A 25,971-nucleotide genomic window follows, 5' to 3' on the forward strand; every position below is an offset into this window, starting at 1 on the left:
CTGCTACTCTTATTTCCCCTCCCTTTCTTTATCCCCTTTTCCCTTTCTTCTCTTTCTCTCTCTCCTTCTCCCTTTTTTCCCATCTCTCTACTCCTCCTTATCTCTCTCTATTACTGTATTCATTTTCAGTTCAGTATTTTTCACTATGGTGTCCATTTCCTCCATTGAATGTATTTCTCAGAATTCCCCTTTTTAATTATTAACAATGTATTTCAACTTATTCCATTTTTACCTTATAACCTTTTAGTTAGTTCAACCTTCCACCTATTATTTCTTTAAATTCTTATTCCCAGTTCAATAATTGTTTTTACCTTTCATTAGCATACATCATTTACTAACATTTTGATTTTGTTCAATTTTATATCTCACTTTCAATTATTTTCACCTATAAACCACTCTATCTTTCACAAGTCATCTGCTGGTCTATTTTTCTTAAACAGTATACTTCTTCTTTTTTACTTCTTGCATATATTTCATTTCATCCTTACTTATATCATTTGCTAACTTTTCAGTTTTATATCTTAATTTCAATTAATTTCTTTGTTCTTTTCAATATTTAAAACATATTTCTTTACCATCCACTATTGTTCTCTCCAATCCATACATCCTTAGGCAACAAAACATATAACTCATTTTATCTTTCACATTTCATCTACTTCTCCATTTTACATTATACAGTATATTTCTTCTTTTTTGCTTCTTACATACACTTCATTTCATCCTTGCTTCTCTTTTACAATAATCTATATATTTCTTCTAATTTACTTCTTACAGTTTCTACTACTAATATCCTTCCCTTAAATCAACCTATTGATGTTTTAATTTCCTTTCTGCTATCCATTTTCCTTCCCCTTTTAACCATTTTCTTTCAGTCTCTCCAAAATTCCATTTCTTAATGTTTTCTGAAGGGTTTATGAAGGATTAACATTTTGTTGTTCATCATGTATACATTTTGGAGTGTGGGTAGCGCTCTTATCTTGGATGGCAAACCTCAGTTAAGCAGCGTTCTCAACATATACAAGAATACAGGATGAAAAAAAGTTGTAACCCTGAAACATTGTTGCATTTACTTTCTAGCATAAATACATATTCACACGAAAAGCCAATGATGTAATTACTAACCAATTATTGTGCCTTGCAGATTCATTAACCAATAATGAAGTAACACGTATGTTAGGTGAGAAATGAGAAACTGAGAACTTATATAAACTTTATGTGATGTTCAATAAAGTGCTGTTGATTCTGGACATCGTTTGCTGTTTAAGTCTGATCAATCATCTTCAGCCTTCGGGCCGTTTGCAACATTTGGCACCCCGAAACAGGGACCCTCTTTACTTCATCCGGCAAGGACAGATGCATCGTCAGCCTTCAGGCTTCTCAACCTTTCAAGGTTTCTGTAAGTAATGGGGTCTTCACTTTCACAAGGACAGAGAAAGCATGCAGAGGAATTGGGTTATCTTCTTAAAAAAATCTGATTTAGCTGTTTCACAGAAAGCTCTTTTTCAACTGGTACGAGAAATTGCTTTAAAATGTTTATGGTATCCTGAAAAGGGTTCTTTAAAATTGTCAGATTGGGAAAAAATTGGTAAAGTTTTGCATTCTGAGCCGAGAGCAGAGATAGAAATTTTGCATGTTTGGCATTTGTGTAGACATGCTGTGGAAACATTTGGTCATGAGGAAGTTTCTCTTTTATCACCTCCTTTGCCTCAGCATTCTACTACTGTAGTGCTTCCTCCGGTATCTGAAACTAAAATTTTGTTGCCTTCTGCACCTCCTGATACTGGACAAAAACCTCCTCCTGACATTGCTCCACAAACTTCTTTTCAAAAGATGGTGGAAACTTGTAAGAAGGATGCTGCTATTTCTGGGGAAGAGTTAGCTGAATTGTTATCAGTATGTCCAGTGCAATATCATCCAGGACCGCAAGCTGGACAACAGATAGAAGAATGGGAAGTTGAAAAAAGCTATTATTGATTATGGAATTAGTGGAAATTTTACAAGGGGATTACTAGAAGGAATTAAAAATGGATATACTATGGTACCTGAAGATTGGAAACAAATTTTTCTCATGATATTATCATCTATGCAATATGTTGTCTGGGAAAGTGAATATCTTCGTCATGCTCAGGCAGCTGCTTTAGGGCGGGGGGTGCTTACACAGTGGAACAATTATTTGGATCTAGTCAATTTGCAACTATCCCTACAGAGATTGTTCTCCCTCTTGCTACTTTAGCTGTAGTCTCTGAATGTGCTTTTAGAGCTTTTTTGAAAGTTCCACAAATTGGTGAGCCAAGAACTAATTTTTCTAACATATGTCAGGGAGCAACTGAGCCTTATGCTAATTTTGTGGAACGACTTTCAAAAGCTATACGTCAACAATTCGATCATCAGGAAGCAGCTGGAGAGTTGTTACATCAATTGGCTATTGAAAATGCTAATGCAGATTGTAAACATGCTCTGCAACCTTTAAAAGCTACAGATCATTATACCTTGGCAGACACGTTACGTGTTTGTTAAGATATAGGATCTCAGTCACACAAGATGCATTTATTAGCTGCTGCTATTCAAAAAGGGCAGAAGCCTTTAGGGAATTGTTTTAGATGTGGGAAATCTGGCCATTTTCAAAAAGATTGTCGTTCAGCGCCATCTACTGGTGTTAACCATCCTACAAAGAAATGTCCTTTATGCAAAAAGAGTTTTCACTGGGCAAACCAGTGCCGTTTCCGTTCGGGAAACTTGCCAATGTGTGTGGCAGCCACCCAGAAAACAAAGCGTGCCTTTCCAATAACCCTACCTCCTCCCTCTCTTGTGCCGCCCCAGCCCCAGCCGGTAGCGCTGGGATCAATTTAATTACTCAAGAAGATTTGGATTTTAAATTTCCATTAGAAGTTAAACTTGTTCCTTCACAGTATTCTGGTCCTATTCCCTCTGGACTAGTTGGTCTTACTTTACCACATTCTTCTGCTCATAAATTGGGCTGTTTTGTGGTTCCAGGGGTTATTGATTCTGATTACAATCCCATTCCAAACTTCAATCCGAATCTCAAAACGGAGACTCGTCTTCCCAGATCGCCACATCCTCCAGCCATGACTTATTTATTTTTATTTATTTATTTTGTCATAACAATATATGTAGGTATCATACAAAAAGATTATATAATATATAAACACATATATGGGTAAATATAAGGAGGTATAAGCATATATGTATATAGGAAGAAGAAAGAAAAACAATAGGACAGGAACGGTAGGCACGCTTTGTGCGCTTATGCACGCCCCTTATGGTCCCCTTAGGAATGGGGTGAGGTCAATAGTAGAAAGTTTTTGGTTGAAGATTTTAGGATTATGGGAAGAGACCACAGAGTCAGGTAAAGTATTCCAAGCACTGATGATTCTGTTACAGAAGTCATATTTTCTGCAATCTAGATTAAAGCGGTTGACATTAAGTTTAAATCTATTGGTTGCTCTAGTATTATTACAATTGAAGCTAAAGTAGTCTTTAACAGGAAGGACATTACAATAGATGATTCTGTGAGTTAAACTTAGGTCTTGTCGTAGGCGACGGAGTTCCAAGTTTTCTAAGCCTAGGATTTCAAGTCTGGTGGGATAAGGTATTTTGTTGTTTTCAGAGGAATGGAGAACTCTTCTTGTAAAATATTCCTGGACACGTTCAATTGTATTGATGTCAGAGATGTGGTGAGGGTTCCAAACAGACTTGGGGTCAAGTTAAAGCTACTACCTATGAAGCTTAACAACAACTAAAGAAAGCTTCTTTACCTCAAACTCCAGAAAATCTTGTAGCTGCAGTTTTCGCTGTTATAACTGCTAATTCTGTTACTATTCTTTTATGTTGTTTTCTTTGTTTTCCTCCTTTATGTTTTTGTTGTTATGCTAGACAAACTTGGCTTAATAATTGGTCTGATTACCCAAAAGCAAAACGTATTTTAGATAAATTGGAAAATTATAGTCATTGTACTCAAAAATATTGGTTATGGGGTACTATTAATAAAACATCACAGGGTCATTATATTGTACCTGACATGTATCCTGATAATTTTCCTCTTTTTGAAGCCAAAGATTCTTTTAATGTTGGATCTATTTGTGCTGGATGGCAGTTAAAAGATCCTACGATGTGATTTTTCTTTGACAAATATGCAACAAATATACACCCTCAGAACTATCAATGTGCAGCAATTGGATATTTGTCATTACCAGTACAGATAGGTGTTCCTGGCCAATTATCATCTCACAGAAAGCGTGCAGCCTTGGGACTGTCATGTTCTGATGAAATCATCATAGACACTCAACTTTCTGCATTGTCTACCTATGGACATGCAATTGCTGGAGCAATAACTGGAGTCATTACCTTGGGATCATATCCAGAAATAATTGTTCAAGAAAAAAGACAATCTATTTTAGGACTTACATGTCGCTTAGAAAAATCTATCAATGCTACTGCTGCAATCATTCGAGACTTGCAGAATGAAATTGAAGAATTAAATCAAGATATGCTTCAACAACGTTTTGCTATAGACTATTTGTTAGCTCGTCAAGGTGGATTTTGTCCCTTGGTTGGTCAGCATGCTTGCGCTGTGCATTTTCATTCGTTTAATAAGACTATTAAGGATGAACTGGCTAATTTACAGGCTTCCATAAAAGATAATGTTCATGAAAATTTTTCTCCTTTTGATTGGTTAACTAATTGGTTACCTGATTTTTCTTGGTTAAAACAATTGTTTTTCTATGGTGTGATTATATTTGTTTTTCTTATAAGTTGTGGTTGTTTTATGCAATGCATTCCTTCATTTTGTGCTCTTTTTCGTAAGCCTTCTCCAAATTACTTTGCATCCAATTCAATTGTGTGCTATTGAAAAATCTCTCTTTTCTTCATTAAAAACAAAAAGCGAGGAAATGAAGGGTTTAGGAAGGGTTAACGTTTTGTTGTTCATCATGTATACATTTTGGAATGTGGGTAGCGCTCTTATCTTGGATGGCAAACCTCAGTTAAGCAGCGTTCTCAGCATATACAAAATGCAGGATGAAACGAAGCTGTAACCCTGAAACATTGTTGCATTTACTTTCTAGCATAAACACATATTCACACAAAAAGCCAATGATGTAATTACTAACCAATTATTGTGCCTTGGAGATTCATTAACCAATAATGAATCTTCACCAATAATGAAGTAACACGTATGTTAAGTGAGAAATGAAAAACTGAGAAACTATATAAACTTTATGTGATGTTCAATAAAGTGCTGTTGATTCTGGACATTGTTTGCTATTTAAGTCTGATCAATCATCTTCAGCCTTCGGGCCGTTTGCAACATTTTTCCTCCCTTTCTCCCATTCTCTTATCTTCTTCTTTTTCTTGTATCTTCCTTTCTGCCTCCTTTCTCTAATTTTTACTCTTTTAATTTTTCCCCTCAATCTTTTCCCATTTCCTTCTCTTCTCTTCTTTTTTGAGAGATACTTCCCCCTATCCATTTTTATTTTGTCACTGTCAATCTTCAGTTATTTCCTTTTCAACATTGTATTCTTGCTTCTCACTCATATTTTTTTTCCTTTTTTTGTTTGCATTCTAACCAGTCCTCCGCTTCTTTATTTCCCTTAAATGCTTCTCACACCTTTTGAAACATCTCCCTTAGTTCCTCGTACTCATGCTCCCACCTCTCCATGCTATCAATTTAAAGAGAAAGGATTTTTGAATTTATTATTTTAGCTTATGTATAATTCAAATTCAAGTCCATATAATGTCTCTTTTTTCTTTCCAAATAATGTCCAATTCAAATGTTCATTTAAACCGTTCCAGTTTGTCTTTATTCTTTCCACTCCTTTTTGAAATTGTGCTCCAGCTGTTTAAACAAATACTCCTCCAGTAGTTTCCCACAGTGGTCTGACTTATGCAATGCTTCCTTTCCACCAGCAGATGTCTCTCTCCAATTCACAAATCCCCCGGCAACAAAATGTAAATTTGTTAATCCGTTAAAGATAATTACTTCCTCTTCTTCAATTAAATCCTTTCGTTGTTAAAGAATGCTTTTCCTCAGTTTTCTTTTTCTTTTATTATTTTTAGTTTCTTCCAAGTCCAATTTTAAATCCAGATGGAAAGTTTTAGGGCTTTAATCTTAAAGTTCCTCTTTGTTTTTTGTTTTCCTTCACTTTGAATTCCTGCGTGCCAATTAGCCACTAATTTCAGGTTGGGACTTCTTTCAAGCTTTAAAAATGTTTCCTTCTTACCTGTGAGTTGGCCAATCACTCACCTGGTAACAATATCTGTTCAATCACTGCTCCTACTCAAATCTTAGCCCGGTTGCCCCAGCTTGTAGTGGTCATTTCAATAGCCGCTGCCCCCGCCACCAGGTCAAAGAATTGCCTCCAACCTATCAAAGAACTTGCCTGTTCCTCTTGGTCTTCCAAGGCGCCTTTCTTTCTCCCTCATCCCTCCAAGACAGTTCCGGTTCGAAGACCCCCCCAACAGCGGTTTGTCTGGTTTGGTTTTCGCAAAGCTCATCAAAGCTTCGCTATTTCCCAACCAGTATCGCCGCAACACTTCCGGTTTTCCCCACCTGCAGCACTGAGTAGGCTGGTGCAAAGCAGCCCAAATACTTGACAATGCAGGCTGGCATCTATTGGGTGACCAAACACCTTTCGCCCACTTCCTCTCCCTCTGGGCAAAAGGTGTGTGGCAGTTCAAGTGATCAAATGTGCGTGTATGTGTGTGTACGTGAAAGAGAAAGAGGGAGGGAGAGAGAGAGGGAGAGAAATGGCAGATGGGAAACCCTTTCAAACAGCATTTGAAACCTGCAATTCTCGTTACTCCCCTCTGCAGTTTTTCTTTCTTTCTTTCTTTCTCTCCCTCTCTCTCACGCACACACACGCACACACACATAGATAGTTGATCACTTGAAAGGGACAGGCTTGACACGCAAATTACACTTACAATAACAGATCTGGCAAGTGTTTTTAGAATTGGATATAGAAGGCAAAATGGTTCCAACAGGAATGTGCTTGTCAGGTTTGCAAATCTTAGTGATAAGCTGAAAGTTATGGCCAAGGTGAGAGAGATGGGAGATGCTTTGAAGTTTGAAGGGAAGACTATTCAAGTCTTCCCGGATATATCAAGAGAAGAAAGGGCATGGAGATTTTTTTTTTAAACCAATTACAAAGGTTTTGAGAAATAATGGAATTAAATATAATTGGAGGCCACCACAACAATTGAAATTTTTTTATAAAGGAAAGATGCGCACAATTACCCCAGACATAGATGCAATATTATATTTACAGGAGCTTGGACTGATCAAGGAGGAGGATTTAATGGAGATAAAAGATTAAATGCTTAAGATGGGTGGAATACATGTGGAAACATCAACTCCAGAAGAAGAAAAAGGGGCTATTGGGCAAGACTCTAAAGGGTTAAAGAGGAAAGAAATCTCACCTGTGTTGGTCGAACAGAAGAAAAGTCGTGAGGATACAGCAGGAGAAGAAGCAGATAGGAGTCTTGGAAAATACGAAGCTGAATGCGGGAGAGAGTTACCACTTTCTTTTTTCTTGAGTGATGAATTTAAATAGACAGCCCGAAAGAAGTGACCCGGACATTGGCACGTCCCCTCTCCCCCATTCTCTTTATAGAGGCGGATCCGATGAGGATGTGGGGGAAGAAGATTGTTTGTTTTTTATTGTTTGTTTTGTCTTTTTGTCTTTTTGTCTTTTTTTTTGTTTTTTTTAATTGTTTTTTTTATGTTAAATGTCTGTTAGGAGTTCAATGTTGGGATTTGGGTATAGAAAGGAAGAGGTGGGGATAGGATTGAAAAATTTACAGTTTAAAGAGTCATAAAAATAATGTTATGGAATGTGAAGGGTACAGGGAACCCATCAGAAATCTGAAGACTCAAACAGAATGTATATAAAAGGTATGCAAATATATGAAAAAGCATTTGGAACTTTAAAAGCCAGAGGAGTTGTAACATTGATATCAGATAGGGTGTATTTCGAAAAACATTAGGTAATTTTGGATGAGGATGGAAGATATGTAATAATTGTGGGAAATCTTAATGAGGAAAAAGTGACACTTGTTAATTTATATTTACCGAATGAGAAACAAAGAGAATTTTTTGAAAAAATAACAAAAATTTTGGAGAATGAAAGTGTAGGGAAAGTAATTGTGGCTGGGGATTTTAACTTAATCAGAGATAAAATAGATAGTATTAACCCCACTCGCTGTGGAGGAGCAAATAAAATGGGGATTTTAAATAAGTGGATGCTTCGAAACGGTGTAGTGGATGTGTGGAGAGAGGTTAAAAGAATTGAAAGAGTATACACTTTTTTCTCTAAGATATATAATACATACCGTATATACTCGAATATAAGCCGATCCGAGTATAAGCCGAGGTCCCCAATTTTACCCCAAAAAACTGGGGTAAACTGGGGACTCGAGTATAAGCCGAGGGAGGGAAATGAGGCAGCTACCGGTCAGGGAAAGCCTCCCTCCCTCAGCCGAGAAGGCTGGCGGCTCCCCCGCCCCGCCCTCTCACTGCACCGGCAGGGCTTCCCCGCGCTAATGCAAAAGCCCGCCAAGTTTGCGCCATCCGGTATAATGTGAAAAAAAGAAGAAAAAAAAACACTTGAGTATAAGCCGTATATACTCGAGTATAAGCCGAGGGGACGTTTTTCAGCACAAAAAACGTGCTGAAAAACTCGGCTTATACTCGAGTATATACGGTATTTCAGAATTGATTATATTTTTCTCTCTAAAGATTTGCTGAATAATGTGGATAAGGTAGATGTGGAAATCTTTAAAGATTCTGATTATGTAGAAGTTATGGTGGATTTAGATTTTAATTTTGAGAAAAAAAGAAATTATTGGAGATATGAAGAAAATGATATTTGAAATGATGGGGAAAGTAATAACATTGAGAGTGGAAACTATATTATTGTTGGTAATTAAGGAAATAGAATTAACAAAATATGAAAAAGAATTGATTAGAATTATAATAGTTAGATATTGGAAATTAGATGTGATTTTTAGAATAGAAGAGTAGAATTCTGAAATGTGGAAATTAGCTCTAAATGATAAAACGACATGTGGTATTAAAATTAAAAGCGGTGTGTATAAAGAAGATATCTTCTGGAAAATTTGGAAACCATTTGTGGACTACGCGCTTGGAAAATTGGACGCCTCGGTACCTGTACCTTGAAAACGTGGATTTTGACAATTATGAGGACATATCCGAAGACCTAAATCTTCCTTTTTTTTTTTTTATGTATAGCACAAGGGTGGAATAAATGTATTTTCTTTTTTGTTTGTAACGTTATAAAAAAGTAATAAAAAAATTAATAAAAAAAAAAAAAGAAAGGGACAGGCTGCGCATTGCTTCTACCATAACCACGCACTTCCCACAATCTTCCAGAATTGCAATCCTCGTTACTGTGAGAGGCTGCAAATTGCTTCTGGGTGTAGGAGGCTCGGTCTCTTACCCAGTTCCCCTCTGCCATTTCTCTCTCTCTCTCTTTCTCTGTCTGTCTCTCTCTCTCTCTCTCTCACACACACACACAGATTTGATCGCTTGAAAGAGACAGGTTGTGCATTGCTTCTACCGTAAACACGGGCTTCCCACAATCTCCCAGAATTGCAATTCTCATTACTGTGAGAGGCTGCACGCTGTGAAGAACAATGCAAGGCGGAGGTGAGAGGGTGGAGGACAAAAGGCAGGGGATGCAGAGCTGCCCCATGCACCCTGCACTAGATTATCTGAGGGCCCTTCAGCCAGGCCACCCATGCCAAACCCTCACCCCACCCCAAGGCAGCCATATCCCTTCTGCTTTCCATATCCGTTCTCTGCTGCATGCAGGGCAACAAAAGTAGTCTGTGAGACTACGGTAAATAAAAAGTTCAAACCTTCCAATATCTCATGAAAGAAAAAAAAGATCTGACGAAGTTGGAAGGAGCTGCGAGGCTTGTCATGCTGGTAGAGCCACTCATGGCAGAACGCTGTGAAGCTCGTTTCACCAGTGGAGCTGCTCATAGTTGGATGCTGTGTGGTGTGGTGTGTTGTGCTGTTACGCGTGCAAGAGGCTCCAGCAGCGAGACAGGCTTTGCAGCGTTCTGCCATGAGTACCTCCATTGGTGCAATCAACCTCACAGTGTTCTGTTGAAAGCGGCTCCACTAGCAAGACAAGCCTTGTGGCATTCTGATGCAAGTGGCCTCACCAGCATGACAAGGTAATTGGGTGTGGGGTGCATGGGGCACCTTCACCCACCACTCCCGCCCTAGCTTGATTTTTACACCTGTGCCTCCCCCCACCTTGTACAGCCAGACAGTGGGCAGGGTCTAATTGGGTCTTATTTTGGAGTAGAGCTTTTATTAGGCACAGGCATGAAAATCAGGCTAGGGCTTGTTTTCGGGATAGGTCACATTTTTGGGGAAACACGGTTGCTATCAATCCAATTCTGCCCAAACTAAATTTAACACCTGAAGTTCTTAAGAAGGCAAGAGCAACACTAGAAGCTGGCAGCTCAGGTTCGAAGACAGCCCAGGCATTTTTCTTCCACTATATTACTGGAAGAGATTAGAAATTGTTAGTTTATCTGCTCTTTGCATCTGACTGGACTTGCCTCTTTGAGGATTGTGCACAGGTATCCAGAATTGGGAGAGCAAGGATTTAGACAATATTTTTTGAAAGACTGCTTTAACCCAGATGAAAGTGGTACAGAATTTTGCTTGGCTGCTGTGAATCAGCCAACAGAAATGTCTTGCTACCTCCCTGAGCTGGAAATGGAATTTCTTGTCATCAGAAGCTTCTGTTTCTCTTCCTTGCAAACTCTCAGAATATACTGTAAGTTTCTGAACCATTAAGAATCAAGTGGCGCTCTATTTTAAGTTTCTTTCTGGAAATCTTTACCTTAATCTTCTCTTTTTTGAAGAAGATTGTGTTTCTGAGGAACACTTAGAAAAACTTGACTCAAGAATTCCTGCTTGAAATGAGTCCTCTTCATTGGAAATCGTAATTTGGGAATGTAGAAGCTATTTTTGGCTGGGCAACTTGTTCTTTTGTTGTCTGGAAGTGATGGGGATATCTCCTTGGTGTTCCTGTCTATTACCTCTGTTTGCATCCTGAAGCATATAGCTCCCAGCCTATGTAAGGAAGGATTAAAATACAGCCTTTTGGATCACATTTGTCTTCTGACCTGGTTAAGCTTTGTGTAGATGGTCAGGAACAACATTCCCTTTGTTTACTGGTACAGCATCAACCAGATTACCTGTGGATTGAAGCCAGGATATAAAGACCTGCCAACAAGCTTCCTGTGTGATCTTTGGGACCCTTCAGTAGCTGTTGCTAAACTGATCAGTTGGAGATCAAAAGAAAGTCTTGCTATATTTGAAGTTGATAGTATTCTGCTCCAAGACTAACAGCCTATTAAGTTAGGGGGCATTTGTGAAAAATTGTGAAAGAATGAAGCCAACAAAAGCAGAACAGTACAGAGGTACAGAAAAGAATATTGTTATAATTTTTAAAAGACATATTGGTCAAAGTTTAGGCGTTCAGAAGCTCCATTGAGACCCAATCACTCTGCTCATTAAGTTAATCTGGGAACAATATAGTGAAATAATTCAAGATTCGGCTTGTCTACTTGTTCTAGGATGTCGTATTCCAAGGTGGAAAATGTATTTCAAGAGTTATGGATAAAAGCAGTGGTCACCAACCGGTGATCCACGGATCACTGGTGGTCTGCAAGAAAATTCTGGTGGTCCGCAGAGAAATCGTTGCATTTCTCTCAAGCCCAGCCATGGTTTTCTGCGCCACTTGCGCTTCAGCGCTTTGACTCCCAGAGACAGGTTGGGGTCCTTCAGGCAGTTAGCTTCGCCGCCTGTTAGCAGAGAGAAGCAGCCAGAGTCATCCCTGGCTTTGCTGTCCATTGCAGACACTAGGTCGGCCCCATGCAACCTCTCGTCTCTCAAGGAGCGCTCGTTGAAGCAACACAGGAAATTTTGGCGGGGCTTCTCGAGAGACAAGAGTTTGCAGGGGACTGATCTAGCATCTGCAATGGACAGCAAAGCCAGTGCTGACTCCAACTGCTTCTCTCTGCTGTAGTGCTTCCTGAACATGGTTTACTGCTTCAAGCCCCAAGGGCTCCAAGCCCCAAGCGCCTCCTCATCAGTCCCCTGCAGCAGTTCCCCTCCAGCCAGCAGGTCAAGCCCAGTGCCAGCTCTCGTATGCCAAGCCAAGCCCTTCATCTACTTCAAGCCATCCCCCATCAGGAAGACCCCACAAAGCCCCATAATTATTATTATTTACACCAGCCGTCCCTTTCCGTACATCTCCATTTTTCTCATTTTTTCCCCCCTCAACCATTACTTTCCCAAATCCTCCATTTGCTTTTTTTGCCAGTGTGATTTAAAAACAAAGATTTAGAAACACTGGGCTTTAAAGACTTCTCTTTGTATTGGATTGGTGGATAAATCCCAGACATGAATATGCCTATACATTTAAAATAGGAATGAGTAGAAATTCTTAAAAGAAATTTAGCATAAAGCGGGGAAACTAAGATTTGTTAACTTTGCTTTCTTTGCTGCACTGCCTTGATTATATTGTGCAAAAAATAATAATGGTACACCAGTTAAGATTCTAGGTTGATGCTGATTAAATTTAAAATAGGAAATTATGAACAGTGTACTGTAATGTAGGGAAGAAATGATAAAATGGAAAAAAGCTGTAGTGCTTCCTGGATGCGGTTTACCACTCTGAGCCCCAAGTGGCAGGAGACAAGGGCTGACTTGGTGCCACCAGCTGGTGCATATATATGAAGGCAGAATGCTGATGCCATGCAAATGCAAGTAGCACTTTGCTCCCACACCTTCCAGCCATCACCACTGCCACTTCGGCCTAATTGGACCGTCCCCCTTCTGTAACAGCACCATTATCTTGTTCCAACCAACAAGGGCTGCGCTCCTTTTTACATGTTGCACCATCTGCAAAGTTGCACATTGCACGTGCCACCCCCATAGCAGAGATTTCCAGGTCCACCATGGCCAGTCCCATATTCCAGAGTCACAGGACTGGCACTTCGGTCATCCCAGAGCAGCTCCTCCACCTGGGTGCACCGGCCTGCAGGGAAGCTACCTGCTCCCTGGCAGCCCAATGTACCCAGGTGGAGGAGCTGCTCTGGGATGACCGAAGGGCCAGTCCTGTGACTACCACAGCTCTGGAATATGGGACCGACTTTTCCACCAATGTCAGCAAGCCACCATCAGTCTGCCTGTCTTCGTTTTCCTTCACTCAAATTCACCAAGCTTCTTGAGAGAAGGAGTATAAAAGAGGTTTCCAGGCTGTGTGCCTGGACCAGGCACTTTCTCTCAGGCCTCCCACCTGAAGGCCTCACAGAAGCAGACAGGTAGGCCCTAAAGGAGGCTGAGCCTCCACCCACCCCAATAGTCCACAGGATTTAAAATTATGAGTTTGGTGGTCCCTGAGGTCCAAAAGATTGGAGACCCCTGGATAAAAGGACCGTTTTTTAAAAGATCCTAGAACATATATGGCTTCAAATGAGTCACACTTACATTTCAGTGACTTATTTCTCATTGTTGGCTTGAGCTATGAATAATCCTAGTTAATGTTTCACTACATGAATGTTCTTGTTTTTTAGCCATCTTGTAAGCCATCTTCTTCTATGGTATCAATTATTACACCTTCTAGTTTTCAATCTAGTTTACATGAGAAAAGACTGATGTGTAAATTTGGTTACAATATGTTTATTGTGACATTTCAATAGAGGTTTGCAATTTCAAGCATATTTACCCAATTAGTCTTTGCATGTTTCACATAAACTCATTTAAAGAATTTGCATTAAACAAATGACAACATAGAAAAGCAAAATTAAAATATGCGACAAACTCACTGAAACAGCACTATCTTTCCTCCCCTAAAATTAGTGTAAGGATCCAAGTCTCTCAAAATCCGTCTTAGCTGTTATAATCACATTCTATTTTAAGGTATTTTTACATATTAATTTTCTGTTCTCTGACTTTATAATTAAAAACTGGTGAAAAAAATGGAAATACTGTTTTTCTGTTTAAAAAATAGTGATGCTACAGTAAAGGTAAAGGTTCAACTCGCACATATGTGCTAGTCATTCCCAACTCTAGGGGGCAGTGCTCATCTCTGTTTCAAAGCTGAAGAGCCAGCGCTGTCTGTAGACGTCTCCATGGTCATGTGGCCGGCATGACTAAAAGCCAAAAGTGCACAAACTCTGTTACCTTCCCACCAAAGGTGGTTCCTATTTTTCTACTTGCATTTTTTACGTGTTTTCGAACTGCTAGGTTGGCAGAAGCTGGGACAAGTAATGGGAGCTCACCCCATTACGCGGTACAAGGGATTTGAACCACTGAACTGCCGACCTTTTGATTGACAAGTTCATCATAATGTAGTGGGAATTCTATTTCCGTATAATACAGATACATAAAATGTTATTATGAACATTTTGTAATAGAATTCTCTTTAAAGAATACATGCACATTTAACACCAAGCAGTTTTATCTTGATAGTTAGAAAATTATATTGAAATCTTACAAGATTTGATTTAAAAAAGCACTCTATGCACTGAAATTTGTCTAAGAACATGATTTTTCTTTTATAAATTTTATTTTCTATGGCAGAAAGCAATTAAACAAACTGAGGACATTTAAAATGATTGGAACATACATCAGAAAAACTTCCTTTATGTTAATATTAAGTACCTTTCTCATTCCTATGAACTCTCTGAGTCACATAGAAACATAGAATTATAGGGCTAGAAGGAACCTTGGAGATCTCCTAGTTCAACTCCTTGCCCAAGGCAGGAGACCTAGCACCACACAAAACTATCCAATCTTTTCTTGAAAACCTTCAGTGATGGAGCATATATTTGAGATGTAGTAATGAAGTACTACCTTTTTGAAATCAATAATCATGCAGAAATTAAACAATCTTAATTACTTACAACCATATTATAGGCATCAGGAACCTCTATTTCAAACTGAAATGTTCCATTTCGATAATAGCCTTCATCTGTTAAGAGAAACAAACTATATGAGATTCTATAGAAATATAAGTTTGCATTTCATAAACAGAAATAATTCTAATTTTGATAACTAGCATGGGTTAAGTTTAGCCAACAAAAATTGAAAACACCTGCTTTGTTTTATCAAAGTAGAACATCATAATGGACTATGAAGGTTAGGGAAGCTCACAGAATAATATCTAAATCTATATCTATATCTATCTATATCTATATCTATATAAAAATGTATATTATTGTTAGGCCTATGGAAGAAATACAGGAAACAATACAATAACATTAAAATTGGAAGTGCCTAGCTAAAATAACTGCAGTTATTGTATACAATATAGCTTCAATTTGATTATGCAACTAGGATAGCTTGTCTGAGTTTAGAAAATGTTAGACATGTCTCACATTGCCTTATACACTGTAAGCCGCCCTGAGTCTTCGGAGAAGGGCGGGGTATAAATGTAAACAAAAAAAAAAACAAAAAAAAAACATGTCTAATATGAGAGACATATTAAAAATCAATTATTTTGGGGTCATAAAAGGTACAAAATAGTGAATGTAAGATTTTCTATAGTACATTTCAGTTTCCAGGAAATTGCAAGGAATTAAAAGGGAAATTAATAAAGAGGTTGTAAATACTTTGAATAGATGAACTTTGAGGGACAAAATATTTAATAAAATAAAGATGTTAAGAATAACAAATTAAAACATTATTTCTGCCTTAAAAACTTTACTTATGTATTACCAGCATATCTGTATAATTTACCAGTTTAAAATTTGACCCAGGTACAAAACATAGTAGTTTTGTTATGTGCAAACGTACATAAGTATTACTACAATATCATGGTCCTATAGTGCTGGACACTACAAATCACAAAAAATAATGGAAAATCTAGGTGTGAGTCAGGCCTGCCCCAGTTTAGGCATTTAGGAAAGAAAAACCCTTGACTCAATTTGTAGAGAAAGGGTATGCTTTTACTATAGTCAAGTGGTTACAAAGCCAGATCTCTGAGACTTTCCCCTCTCCTAAATCCCCCCTCCCGCTTGATCATGTGGTCAGTGTCCAATAGTATTCATATTAGATGTTTTGGAAAGTCGCAATGGTTGGTCGCAACGGCCGGACTCTTCAGTAGGTGTTTGCATTCCATTCTCACGCTTATGTCCTTGGATCACTGTTGTTGTCATCCCCTTCTCAGTGTTTCCTCCCCATTTCTCCCTCCCCCTTTTTATTGCAGGATGTCATCAATGTAAAGTGAAGCTGAAGTGGAATGATGGCAGATCTGACAGTGTGAAATATTGGATTCATATTGAAATATTGGATTCCATGTTTTCATCTTACATAAGGCAGAAATATATTGGAATATGCTTTAAAAACTATGGAAGAAATATCCTTAAGTACAAAGAGGTTAAAGGTTTATTCCTAACTTTAAACATACTCATAACTTTTATTATCTTTTTAATATCATGGCCAAACAAATCAGCCTCAGTAAATACTTTGTCACATGTTTAAATCCCTTCTTTTTAAAGATATTTTGAGCAGTCTTCCTTGGCGATCCCTAGTGTCTTGTTGCTAAAACTAGCAAGAAAGTGGTGGGGAATTGGTTCAAGGCTGAAAACAGAACCCTGCTCATGGTCAGGGTGAACCCTTATGAAACCAAATGAGAGGAGGACCAGGGATGCTAGGGAGAGCATAAATAATGACAATGCAGTGATGGCCAATCATTTTCAGATCAAATCCCTTGTGAATCATTTTGGGAACTGCATAATTAAAAGCAGACTGGTTCAGAAAGAAAAGAAGCTGAGGTCATCAAGCACTTGGAGCTATACTACCATAATGCTTTATTATGCAACACCAGTACTAAAACACAATGATAAATGAGCTCATAATTTATGAGCTACTACCGTGTTTCCCTGAAAATAAGACCCTGTCTTATATTTTTTTGAACCCTGAAATAAGTGTTTGGCCTTATTTTTTGAGAGGTCTTATTTTGGGGCACGTGATGCTAGATGGGGCTCCCTTTGCTGTCTTACCTGATTTCCAGTTCTGCGTTTAAATATTTTCGGGGAGGGCTTATTTTTGTGGGGAGGCTTATTTTAATGCATCCACTCAAGAGCCCAATTGGGCTTATTATCAAGGGAAGTCTTATTTTCCGGGAAACAGGATATTTCAATAACTAGTCACTATAACTTGTTTTATATTTAGAATAGAATAGAATGAGCTGGAAGGGACCTTGGAGGTCTTCTAGTCCAGCCCCCTACTTAAGCAGGAGAACCTATATTATGTCAGACAAGTGATGATGCAGTCTCTTCTTAAAAACCTCCAGTGATGGAGTGCCCACAATTTCTGGAGGCAAGCTGTTCCACTGGTTAATAGGAAGCTTCTCCTTAATTCCAGGTTGCTTCTCTCTTTGATTAGTTTCCAACCATTGTTTCTTGTCCGCTGGTGCTTTGGAAAATAATTTGACCCCCTCTTCTTTGTGGCAGCCCCTCAAATACTGGAATACTGCTATCGTATCCCCCCAAATTCTTCTTTTCTTTAGACTAGCCAAACTCAAATCCTGCAGCCATTCTTCATATGTTTTAGTCTTCAGACCTTTGATCTTCTTAGTTGCTCTTCTCTGAACTTTTTCCAAAGTCTCAACATCTTTTTGTAGTATGGTGACTAAAATTAGTTGCAGTATTCCAGGTGTGGTCTTACTAGGTAGGGTTTTGTAAAGCAGCACTAATACTTCATGTGATCTTGATTCTATGCTTCTGTTTATACAACCTAGTATTGTATTATCTTTTTTTGGCGGCTGCTGCACGCTGCTGGTTCATGTTCAATGTTCATCCACTTTGACTCCAAGGTCCCTCTCACAGTTACTGTTTTTGAGCCAGGTTTCACCTAATGTGTACTTATACCTTTGATTTTTCCTGCCTAAATTTAAAACTTTGCTTTTCTCCACACTGAAATTCATTGTTAGATAGGGCTCATTTTCAAGTTTGTCGAGATCTTTTTGTATCGTGAGTTTGTCTTCTGGGGTGTTGACTATCCCTGCTAGTTTATTATTTATCTATTTGAAGTATATAGAGTTGCTTTTTAAATGTAGACACAGTTACATAGATGTAGTTATTATAAACACTATCATTAATGTTGCTATAATTAGACACTGGACATTATTAAAAGATAACAGGCATGTGAATAGTGAATTCCTATTACTACTCTAATTATTACTGTTATTATAACAATAGTCAATAAATAGTTTAAAATCACCAAATTTAAAATGTATTCTTTGTCAGATGAGAAGCAGCTGCTTATTTTGTTAGCTTCTGCAACTATTGAGCATATTGTTAGAGTATTTCTTTCAATTTGGAATGTAGGAATAAGATGGAAGTACAGTAACAAAACACTGTATATAGAAAGCTCTAAGCAGTCAATTATTTAAAAAAACACTGTATTTTTGAAGCTTCAAGGGTTGTGTTATCAAAGAAAGTTACAGTTTGAAGCCTTATTACTTTATGACAGAGTGACTAGCTTAATAGATCAAGTTCGTTTATCTCTTTAAAACATTTGGCAATGTCATAAGATGCTTATGGACAAGCTGGGTAATGTGGGCTGGGTAATGGGCTGTGACAAGCTGGGTAATATGGACGATATTGTAATCTGACTGATTTACAAGTGATTGAGCTAAAACAGTAGATGTAAATGGCTCTGCGTTATTTTGGGGGGAAGGGGAATCGCATTGGATGCCTAGGTTATGTGATGGCTAAAGGGTCATAGCCGTGTCTTGTCTATTTATCACTTCAGTGATCATCTACTTATTGAGCATTCTTAACTTTCACTTGAATTCTAAGAGAAGATACATAAAGGAAAATTCTTTGTTAAGATCCAGTCATGTTGATGGAAGGAGAGATTGCAAAGTAATGGGAGATGTATAATTAAAAAATAGAAAATGGAAAAGTCACTACTGTCCACTCTGGACACTGCTTATAGCCATTAAAATTCTTTTTATTCTGCTCTGAATTTCTATCTGATGCTTATATATGCTTCTGAGTATCCTTTTGGACAAAAGCGGGTTCAGAGAGAACTATATAAGCAATGACTCTTTTTATGTGGTCTCTTTCTTTTGGAGAGCTCCAAAAGAAAAATCATTAGCCCAAAACAATTATAAATGACCTAAATGAAAGAGAAGAGATCCTTATCAAATTTGCACATGATCTTACAGGGATTGTACAATTCAATATTAACTCAATAGACTTGAATTCTGAGTAAAATCCAATAGGAAGATATTCAACAATAATTGCGGTACTTAAGATTCAAATGCAGTGGGGTACCTCAAGGTCCTATCTTAAACTCAATATTCTTCAACATCTTCACAATGATTTAGATATGGGGATAGAAGGTAAACTCCTCAAATTTGCAGATGATAATAAGTAGGAGGGCAATACTAATGCTTTAGAACAGGGCTATCAAACTCATTTCATCACGTCATCACGTGACATATCGTGACTTTTCCCCCCTTCACTAAAACGGAGGTGGGTCTGGCATCAAAATGCATTGAATACCAAATTTGAAGAGTTTTGAAGTAGTCAAGTTCTGAGGTAGTACTGTATATCTGATTGTTCCCTGCAAGGCTACCTGCACACCTGATTCCAACGTAATACAAGTAGTTCTCGACTTATGACCACTATTAACCCAACATTTTTGCCAACCAAGACAGTTAAGTGAACTTTCCCACATTTTACAATCTTTCTTGCCACAGTTGTTAAGTGAATCACAGCAGTTAAATTTGTAACACAGTTAAGTGAATAATCTGGTTTCCACACTGACTTTGCTTGACAAAAGGTCGCAAAAGGTGATCACATGACTCCATGATACTGAAACTGTCATAAATATGAGCTACTTGACAAGCATCTAGATTTTGAACATGTGATCATGGGGATGCTGAAATAGTTGTGTGAAAAATGGTTGGAAGATCCATGGTGGCACAGTGATTAGAATACAATATTATAGGCTAATTCTGCTGACTACCAGCAGTTCGATCCTCACTGGCTCAAGGTTGATTCAGCCTTCAATCCTTTCAAGGTTAGTAAAATGTGGACCCAGATTGTTGGGGGCAATATGCTGTAAACTGCTTAGAGAGAGCTGTAAAGCACTATAAAATGGTGTATAAGTCTAAATGCAAGTGCAATTGCTTTAAGTTACTTTTTTCAGTGCAGTTGTAACTTCAAACAATTGCTAAACAAATGATTGTAAGTCAAGGACTACTAGTAAAATGTGCTCTTTTATCATTTCCATTTTAAAGTACTAAAATCTTTTCACTTTTCAATTCACTCACTTTTAAGATAAATTGGTATTCTACCATCCTATGGCCTTTTTGGTAACCAATAACTTTTGGATTTTTTTCTTTAACCAAGACAAGATAGCATTTGCTGGGTGGCTGCATAATATTGTAAGGGGATGCAGCTTGCCAAATTTCATAGATCACAGTTCAGGTATTTTCAAATTACTTTTGATTAGTAACTATTTGGTCTACCATTTCTACAACATCTAGAAAGCTCCATTGTTATTCCCTAATATAATAACTGTGTCAGCTTTGGAAGCCATACTAAGCCTTCGGCCTAGTGCACACTCAGGACCAGAACAAAACTAGAATCATAGAATTCTAGGGCTGGAAGGAACTTGGAGGTCTTCTAGTCCTGCCCCTTGCCCAAAGCAGGTGTCCTTATACTATCCCAGTCAAAAGGTTTTCCAATATTTTCTCAAAAACCTCCAGCAATGGAGCACCCACAATTCAGGGAGACAAGTTGTTCAATTGATTTATTGTTATTATTAAGAAATTTCTTATTTCTGATGAGCTTCCATCCATTGCTTGCCTTGCCTTCATGTGCTATGGAGAATAAATTGATTACTGTACTTCCATTGTTTATTTCCACTGTCTTATTCCTTTGATATTGTTACATTTACATTTTTTATCATTTTCCTCCATTTTATTGTTGTAAGCTGCCTAGTGTAGCCCTATGGTGAGCTGGACAGCAAATTAATTAATTAATTAGATATCTATATCCTTCTTTCTGAAGACCTCAGAGAGGTCTTTTGATCTAGGCATACACTTCCAATTAAAAGCAAACTAAATGTCTGAGGTTTTAATAAGACAATTTCTTCTCAGAAGCTCTCTAATGTTCTAATCTGGTATATATGATTGTAATTTTTAATATTTGAGATAGTAATCAATGTGAATATATACGGTACTTTTTCCACATGAAAAATTTGCATTTATGTTTATTTCAACTACACAATAAACTGTAAAATGTAAATTGTATGATATTTATTATATCTTTACTGAATGAATAGATCAAATACCTTTATGTTAAAATATTTTAAAAATATGAAATATTTCAATGGGGTGTACTGTGAATATATTCTAGCTCATAAATGTATTTTACTATTTCAGCGTTATACCTTTATCTTAGAAGTTACAACCAGTGTCACCACTGTTATCTTTATAAATGATGAATATCATTAGTGGAACAGATTTTTCTCCCGTTCCAGCCCACCCTGCTTACCCATCAAATATGCTCAGAGGAGAAACTAACCTCTAAAAGAGATTTGATACATGGTGGGGAAGACAGTAGGAAGTAAGTTCCACAGTAGAATAGCAATAGCACTTATATACCACTTCACAGTGCTTTACAGCACTCTCTAAGCGGTTTACAGAGTTAGCATATTGCCCCCAACAACCTGGGTCCTCATTTTACTGACCTCAGTAAGGCTGAGTCAACCTTGAGCTTGGTGAGATTTGAACTGCCAAATTGCACGCAGTAGGCAGTCAGCAGAAGTAGCCTGCAGTACTGCATTCTAACCACTGCTCCACCGCAACTCTTAGGTGGAGTTTGCTCATGCCACACAGAATGAAGTCCTAAAATTGGCCAAACAATTTAGCAGGTGAATATTTGAATATATTCTGTGCTTAGGGCCAATTAAAATTAATATCACAGTTTTAATACATACACACGCACACACACATATAAAATATATATTACACCTACATATATATATTTTAATTACCTGGGTTTATGATTAGGAGAAAGAAATGGAGTTTATTTGGGTCAGGAAAGTTCACTTCACATGTACCTGAAAATAAATATAAAAATCTGAAATAATTGACAATTTCTAATGTTTATGACCAGGATGAGAAAATATAGAAACAAAACAAAATGTGAAGATTGTAAGCAATAATACGGACTAATAACCATTAAATGTAACATTTTAAAAGCCTATGCAAATAAAAAATGTTCATCTCTTACAATAATTCTCAAATAATTCTACATTTTTCTGTAGCGAGTCCTGCAAAATGGAATGCTCAACCAGAAAGAGATCATTACTTAGGTTTCTATATACTGCATTCATTTGAGTACATTATGGGACTCAGAAAAACTTGAATGCTTTATGCTTATAAAATTATTTATGCTTTTAAAATTATTACCAGAATTTTGCAGTAGAGGTGAACCTTGACTTACAAACATTCATTTAGCAAAAGTGCAAAGCATTGAAAAAAGTGACTTATGACCATCACAGCATTTCCATGGCCACATGATCAAAATTTGGGCATTTTGGAACCGGCATGACAGTTGCAGAATCCTTGAGTTATGATTGCCATTTGTGACCTTGCCAGCCAGCTTCAGACAAGCAAAGTCAATGGGGGGAAGCTGACAGTTTAACAATTGTAGCAATTTGCTTAAAAACCATGACAAAAAGGTTGTAAAATCAGGCATAAGTCACTTAACAACCTTGCTTAGTAACAGAAATTCTGGTCCTAGTTGTGGTCATAAAATTACTACCTGTAATCATAGCATTAGTTTTCAGTCTGCTAAAATGTAAACAATCCCCTTAAGACACCTTTAGGAACCTGACTACTCTTTTATTTATTTATTTATAAATGGCATGAACTGCTTTCATATATTATTTAGGTATGAACATACACAGATATTTCAAAGAGTAAAATATGCAACACATTGTTGCAAGCTTCACATCCTGAATCATTAGACATTATTAAAGCCAATAACTCATTTCAATAATATTTAATCTCCAGCATGGGTTTTCCCTTTGATGCTTGCTTGCTATCGGCTGCCATAGTAATGGGAAGGGGGGGCATGGCATTGGGGTTTGGGAAGAGAGCTGGTGTGATGATGGCCCAAGGGGTTTGCTCTCATGAATTACTGTGCTGCTGAATGGAGTTGTTTACCTTCAGTCAAGGCCAACCGTCCTGGAACTCCAGATGGATGAAAACACCTGAGGATGTGCTCCACATGACACTATGTGGGACGGGGATTGGACATTCAGCCTGGGTCCCTGGGGGGAGGGATTTGGGGAAACTTTTACTATGTAACTTTCACACCTTTTGGCTCAGATCTTGCTTTTCTTTCGCTGCTATCATTTCAAACTCAGTAAAAGAATCTATTCTGTATTTCAATGGAGTCGGGGGATTTCTTTCTTGGGATTTGAATGGAGGCAGGCCTGACATTAAGCAAGATCTTCTTTATCGGCCAACCCGGAGACCTAGTCTACCGTGGGGGCTGAGCACAAAATGTCAACCCACGGAAACAACCAGGAAGACTGGGGAGCCGTCGGGTCAACCTCCCCCTAGCCACATCACTGTCAAGAGAAGACAGAGTAGCTAGAGGAGCTGCAGCTCCAGGAGAAACCTGACCGAGCCAAATGGTCGTTGGGGGTAGAACGTATGGAAATTCTAGAGGAGCACCCGCCAGGGTTAACTGTTACCAGAAGCCGGTGGGGAGATGCTTTGCAGGAAGCCAACAAAGAGGACCTCCTGCTGACACATGCCCTGCAACTTCTGCACGAAGCTCTCAAGAGTCGGAGAGCTCAGGGAGCCCTTGCAGAGAAGTATGCCCTGCCTGCGTGCGAAGAAGCTGAAGAGGCAGCAGGGGGAGCCGGTGTCTCTACAACCCTAGCTGTGATTGATTACTGCAGCTCAGCAAAGGTCACCTCCAGCTGCAGGCATCCCAGAAGCTGCTGCAGCCCAGAGCCCCCAGCGGTGGGGCATCCCCCTGAGGTGCCAAATTCCAAAGGTTCCTCAGTTGGGAGTAAAATATGGAGGGGATCCCAAAGCCCTGGGATGATTCTTAGCTCAAGTCTGGAATCACATGCAGGAATATGGGGAGGATTTTGCTTCAGAGGCAGCCAAAGTGATATGTGTCACCATAGCCCTGGAAGGGACTGCAGCAGATTGGATGATTACCCTTCACAACGATGATGCCCCCCAGCTGAGGGATTACGACCAGTTTATGAGGGCCATGTGCGGTTCGAGGACCTCCTAGCCGAACGCAAGGCTAGGACCAGGATGAAGATCATAAACCAGCGGTGAAATGCATTTACCTTCACTACTGGTTCAGGAATGTGAGTGGAGGGAGTTCCTAAAGTTGTTAGGCTCCGCCCGGGGTCTAAGCTCCACCCACCACCCTCAAACTAACAGGGCCTGTGAACATACGAACTCAGTTCTGGAACAGTACCTCAGGTGCTATATAAACTACCAGTAGGACATTTGTGCTGACTTGCTGCCTTTTGCAGAGGTTTCTTACAATAATTCGATCTGCAGTAGCACCAGTTTGACCCTGTTTAAAGTTGCTTCTGGTCAGGATTTCGTATCAATTCCAGAACTGCCTCAGGAGAAACGCCAGATCCCTTCTTTAGTGGAATGGATTGAACAACTTCAATGTATTTGGCCTGTCACCCGAAATGCGCTGGACAAGGCACATCAACCCCATAAAAGATAGGCTGACAAGAAAAAAGCTATACTGAAAGGGTTTCAAGTAGGAGACAGGGTCTTCCTATGTACTAATTACTTACAGACCATCCAGAAATCAAAGAAATTAGGACCCAAATATGTAGGCCCTTTCCCTATTGTTAGGATCATAAATCCAGTCACGGTATAGCTAGAACTACCCAAAAACCTTAGACAGATCCACCCTGTGTTTCATTTTAGCTTGTTGAAAACTGAGCCTAGGGGGAAAGTACAATATTTGGTGGCTTCGAATCATTTCCCTCCCTCACAGTCTGGGTGGGTGAACGCTCAGGATGTCTGGGCCCCTAAATTCCTACAACTGTTTCACACTAAATACACTGACAAGCCTTAAAGTTGTTTTACTTCCCTGTATGGTAGATTGCTTCTATCCTGTCTATTTTGTTTTGTTTCAAGATACCTTAAAAAAGGAAGAAGATACAAAAAGCTAAACACAACAATTTCCCCAAAGAGTTAAGAATAAAAGAATTGTAATATCTACCTGGTAACATCCCTTAATTACCAAATGACAATTCCAGAAGGGCTTATGTAAATACCCCTCAGTTATCTTATGTGTGACATAAGGATGAAAAATTAGGATCTGATTAAAATATGCTAAAAACCATACTTACAAGGTAAATTTACTTCAAGTTCTGCAACTTCTATTAAAAATGAAATAAAAATAATATTAGTCAATGTCAATTTTATTTACCATTTTGATAGATATTTCAGCTGTATTAAAATAAGTAGTAAACTATTAACAAAAACCAATGAAACCTTTTCTATAGCACTGCTAAACAATATAAAACAATCCATTAAAGATTTAATTTAAAAAGAAATAAAATAATTTTAAACAAACAGCAAATCAGTATAGTAAGTCATACTGCATTATACAAAATAAACACTAACTCAAATAATTAAAGCAGCAAATCATACAAGGTAAAATATAATTGCCACTGTTTATTTTGAGAGAGAATGGAATATATTTTCTATATAAAGTTTATTTACTACATTATATGCATATATGGCTTCTATTATCAGAGTCCAAAGAAAATTTCAGAACAGAGTAAAAATCAAAATTCTCAATTATCACAGCCTAAAAACAGTAGTAGAAATCAATTCATTCATAAATTCATAATTATTTAGA

General features: G+C 38.2%; 1 protein-coding gene across 7 annotated transcripts in view; it reads right to left on the reverse strand.

Annotated features, from left to right (window-relative positions):
* Positions 1-25,971, reverse strand: part of UBE2F (ubiquitin conjugating enzyme E2 F (putative)) — a 195,252-nt gene that overhangs the window by 144,909 nt on the left and 24,372 nt on the right. For all 7 annotated transcript variants that reach the window (XM_058185880.1, XM_058185862.1, XM_058185899.1 and 4 more), the window contains exons 3-5: positions 25,457-25,486; positions 22,094-22,159; positions 14,977-15,044 (exon numbers count right to left, since the gene is read on the reverse strand). In XM_058185880.1, coding sequence (XP_058041863.1) covers positions 14,977-15,044; positions 22,094-22,159; positions 25,457-25,486 — 164 coding nt within the window. The remainder of the gene's footprint in view (positions 1-14,976; positions 15,045-22,093; positions 22,160-25,456; positions 25,487-25,971) is intronic.

This window comes from Ahaetulla prasina, chromosome 1 (genome assembly GCF_028640845.1).
Source record: "Ahaetulla prasina isolate Xishuangbanna chromosome 1, ASM2864084v1, whole genome shotgun sequence".
NCBI classification, from domain to species: Eukaryota; Metazoa; Chordata; class Lepidosauria; order Squamata; family Colubridae; genus Ahaetulla; species Ahaetulla prasina.